General features: G+C 45.1%; 1 protein-coding gene across 1 annotated transcript in view; it reads left to right on the forward strand.

Moving 5' to 3' along the window:
• crmp1 (collapsin response mediator protein 1) overlaps positions 1-2,926 on the forward strand; it is a 34,439-nt gene extending 31,513 nt beyond the window's left edge. Inside the window, exons 13-14 of the mRNA XM_045216173.1 lie at positions 2,046-2,211; positions 2,695-2,926. Coding sequence (XP_045072108.1) covers positions 2,046-2,211; positions 2,695-2,786 — 258 coding nt within the window. The 3' untranslated portion in view covers positions 2,787-2,926. The remainder of the gene's footprint in view (positions 1-2,045; positions 2,212-2,694) is intronic.
• The last annotated feature ends 1,328 nt before the right edge of the window (positions 2,927-4,254 follow it).

Below are 4,254 nucleotides of genomic sequence, written 5' to 3' on the forward strand. Positions count from 1 at the left end.
TTCCTTGGGTTGGGTTTATTTCAATCCTGGATATCCCTATGGGGCTAGTTAGGGACCATCGGTAAATTACACAATGTACATGGGACAATATGTTAAACTTCCGATAGCTCCAAATTTCAATGACTTAAAAACCTCAAACCAACTATATATTGTAGAAATTCATGTACAGATATTGTAAAGCATTTAATGAGAAAACGAAAAGGTGTGCAACTTGAAAATATTGTCTAATTTAAATTGTGTAATTGATTGACGGTCCCTAACTAGCCCCAGAGATAGGCTATCCAAAGTTAAACCAATTTTGTAACAGTTGCACACCAGCCTGCTGAAGCTAATTAGGGAAGGAATTTGGCTAGCTCTTCCCACATGCGAACACACACACACACACACACACACACACACACACACGAGACGCCCACATCAAACGACACCCCGAAAACCAACTCACGTTTGAATTCAGTCATGGCTGCTAGCATTTCTTAATGACCCAAATCTAAAACGAGGCTAAATTCAGCCGCCCTTTAATGGTGAATCGAGACTGACTGATATAAATGTCCTTCATGTTAACTACTCAATATTATTTGTAGTCAGTCAGTCACAATTGACCCATAACACATCTTGGTTTTGATGCTCCCGAACATACATATTATTATTAAATTAAATAATATAAATATTAAATATAATAACCATTATATTTAGCTTGGGCTAGCTTCATGCGGTGATGTAGTGGTTATTTATGACCTGCTAGTCTCTGCTGAGTCGCCAACAACCGGATGTTCTGGTTTTCAGGGGAAATGGAAAGAGAGCGCAACTTCCTCTTTTTGGACGTTAACAAGGCCACAATCCATCTAAAACCCCTCCTCCACATTTACTGGATTGGTTGATCAGTGCAGAAGAGAACCTCCCCAGACAGGATCTAGTTTCAGCCATTTCTTTTATGCCTGCTACCTTAGGCTAATGCCCTGCCGCACTAGACCTAAGGTAGTGGCACTACATATCCCATAATGCAACACAACCAGGAAGTGGTGGATTGCTAGTATCAAGAGCATAAACAGGGCTGCGTTCAGTACTTTTTTTTTTCCATTCTGGAATGTTCAATTGAACGGAAACGGTACTGTACTGAACGAACAAGTTGGAAAACGGGGAGGGGTTGGGTTTGTGGGTTTAAAATGCATCGCTGCCCTTTAAAAAACATCACTCATTGCTTCAAGCTACACCCCGGCACATCCCACCGAACGGGGGCAAACGTACCTCAAAGTCTGTTCAAGAATGTACAAAAAATGTTTAGGGGAAACGCGTTGTTCAGTACAAGCGTTCCGCAACGTAGCAAAAACGTTCAAGCGAACTGAACGCACCCCTGGTTAAAGCCCCACTCTGATCACATGATCATCCATCTGAAATCTCCTAAATCCCACCTTGCAAACGAATCACTGAGTGAATTTTATTATTATTATTATTATTTTTATTTTTATTTTTTGTTGTTGTCATTTAGCAGACGCTCTTATCCAGAGCGACTTACAGTTAGTGAGTGCATACATTTTTCATACTGGCCCCCCGTGGGAAACGAACCCACAACCCTGGCGTTGCAAGCGCCATGCTCTACCAACTGAGTTGATTTTACATGGCCTGGTGCCCCGGCTGGGCGGAGTTTGCACATTTCAGACCATTCCATTGGTCCTTAAGTGAAATCTCCACCCACCCATGCAAAAACGAACTCGCCCATTGGTTTAGAAGACAAAAGAAGAGTGACAACCGAGTCTAGCCAATTGAAACAGACAGAGCAGTGCATCCCCCTCCCCAAAGCCCCTGCTGCTGATCTTCCTTTTCATAAGGATTATGATTAGTGAGGTCACATTTAGGGAAAAACATATATGGGAGGAGCTTAGCAATTTGAATGGGGTGATCTGATCATGTGACCAGAGTAGGCCTTTAAGATTACAGCTAGAATCAAGACATGGCATGTTCAACTGGATGCTTCTAATTTAAGTGTGTGTGTGTGTGTGTGTGTGCGCGTTCGTATGTGTATGTGTGTGTGTGTGTGTCTACAGGTGAAGGGGAAGCAAGGTGTGTCTCGTGGGATGTATGACGGGCCGGTGTACGATGTTCTGGCCACGCCCAAATACATAACACCCTCCCCCTCTGCCAAAACCTCGCCCACCTCCCACCAGCCCCCACCAATCAGGAACCTCCACCAGTCCAACTTCAGCCTATCAGGTAAGAGGACATTGAGATGAAACAACGTTTATCAGGTGTGTGTGAGTGTGTGTTCGTATCTAAACAGTGTCTCTCGCTCTCTCTCTCTCTCTCTCTCTCTCTCTCTCTCTCTCTCTCTCTCTCTCTCTCTCTCTCTCTCTCTCTCTCTCTCTCTCTGTCTCTCTCTCTCTCTCTCTCTCTCTCCATCTCTCTCTCTCTCTCTCTCTCTCTCTCTCTCTCTCTCTCTCTCTCTCTCTCTCTCGTCTCTCTCTCTCTCTCTCTCTCTCTCTCTCTCTCTCTCTCTCTCTCCGTCTCTTTCTCTCTCTCTCTCTCTCTCTCTCTCTCTCTCTCTCTCTCTCTCTCTCTCTCTCTCTCTCTCTCTCCGTCTCTCTCTCTCTCTCTCTCTCTCTCTCTCTCTCTCTCTCTCTCTCTCCGTCTCTTTCTCTCTCTCTCTCTCTCTCTCTCTCTCTCTCTCTCTCTCTCTCTCTCGTCTCTCTGTCTCAGGGGCTCAGTTTGATGACAACGTTCCTCGGCGCTCTGGCCAACGCATCGTAGCGCCACCTGGTGGCCGCTCCAACATCACCAGCCTGGGATGAGCAGCTGTGAACACCACCTTGGTGTGTGTTTGGCCTCACAATATTCTAGACTCGAGGCTCCTCTGTGCTTGCGTCCCAAATGGCACCCTATTCCCTATCTAGTGCACTACTTTCTAACCAGAGCTCTCTACCCTATTCCCTATCTAGTGCACTACTTTCTAACCAGCGCTCTCTACCCTATTCCCTATCTAGTGCACTACTTTCTAACCAGAGCTCTCTACCCTATTCCCTATCTAGTGCACTACTTTCTAACCAGCGCTCTCTACCCTATTCCCTATCTAGTGCACTACTTTAGACCAGAGCTCTCCACCCTATTCCCTATCTAGTGCACTACTTTCTAACCAGAGCTCTCTACCCTATTCCCTATCTAGTGCACTACTTTCTAACCAGAGCTCTATACCCTATTCCCTATCTAGTGCACTACTTTAGACCAGAGCTCTCTACCCTATTCCCTATCTAGTGCACTACTTTCTAACCAGAGCTCTCTACCCTATTCCCTATCTAGTGCACTACTTTCTAACCAGAGCTCTATACCCTATTCCCTATCTAGTGCACTACTTTCTAACCAGAGCTCTATACCCTATTCCCTATCTAGTGCACTACTTTCTAACCAGAGCTCTGTACCCTATTCCCTATCTAGTGCACTACTTTCTAACCAGAGCTCTATACCCTATTCCCTATCTAGTGCACTACTTTTGACCAGGGCCCCATAGGGTCCATATGTTTTCTTCTTCTTTGGGCCCATATAGTGGGCATTACTGTAAGACATACAGACGGTTTATTCAAATGAAAACACCAGATGTGAACACAGAGTGATGAACCCAGAGTGATGATCCCAGAGTGATGATCCCAGAGTGATGATCCCAGAGTGATGATCCCAGAGTGATGATCCCAGAGTGATGATCCCAGTGTGATGATCCCAGAGTGATGATCCCAGAGTGATGATCCCAGTGTGATGATCCCAGAGTGATGATCCCAGAGTGATGAACCCAGAGTGATGAACCCAGTGTGATGTCATGATGTGTCGTTGTCCTCTTCTCCCTGTGAGCATGACTCCTCCTCCTCCTTCTTCTTCTCCTTCTCCTCCTTCTTCTTCTCCTTCTCCTCCTTCTTCTTCTTCTTCTTCTTCTTCTTCTTCTTCTTCTTCTTCTTCTTCTTCTTCTTCTTCTTCTTCTTCTTCTTCTCCTCCTTCTTCTTCTCCTTCTCCTTCTCCATCTTCTTCTTCATCTTCTTCTTCTTCTTCTTCTTCTTCTCCTTCTTCTTCTTCTCGTGTCAGCTCAGACATGGTGCTCCTCTTCCTCCCTCTATTGGTCAGTTGAGGAAACGCAGGATTTCCTGCACCTGGTTTTGGTATCTTTGGTAGTCGATATGTATTTTCCAGTGTGGCTCATGTCGGTTGGTGACTTATATGTTTTCAGATGTTTGATTCTACTCCTGTGATGCACCTTTCTTTCACATTGTATTTGAC

Source organism: Coregonus clupeaformis, unplaced genomic scaffold (genome assembly GCF_020615455.1).
Source record: "Coregonus clupeaformis isolate EN_2021a unplaced genomic scaffold, ASM2061545v1 scaf0625, whole genome shotgun sequence".
Lineage (NCBI taxonomy): Eukaryota > Metazoa > Chordata > Actinopteri > Salmoniformes > Salmonidae > Coregonus > Coregonus clupeaformis.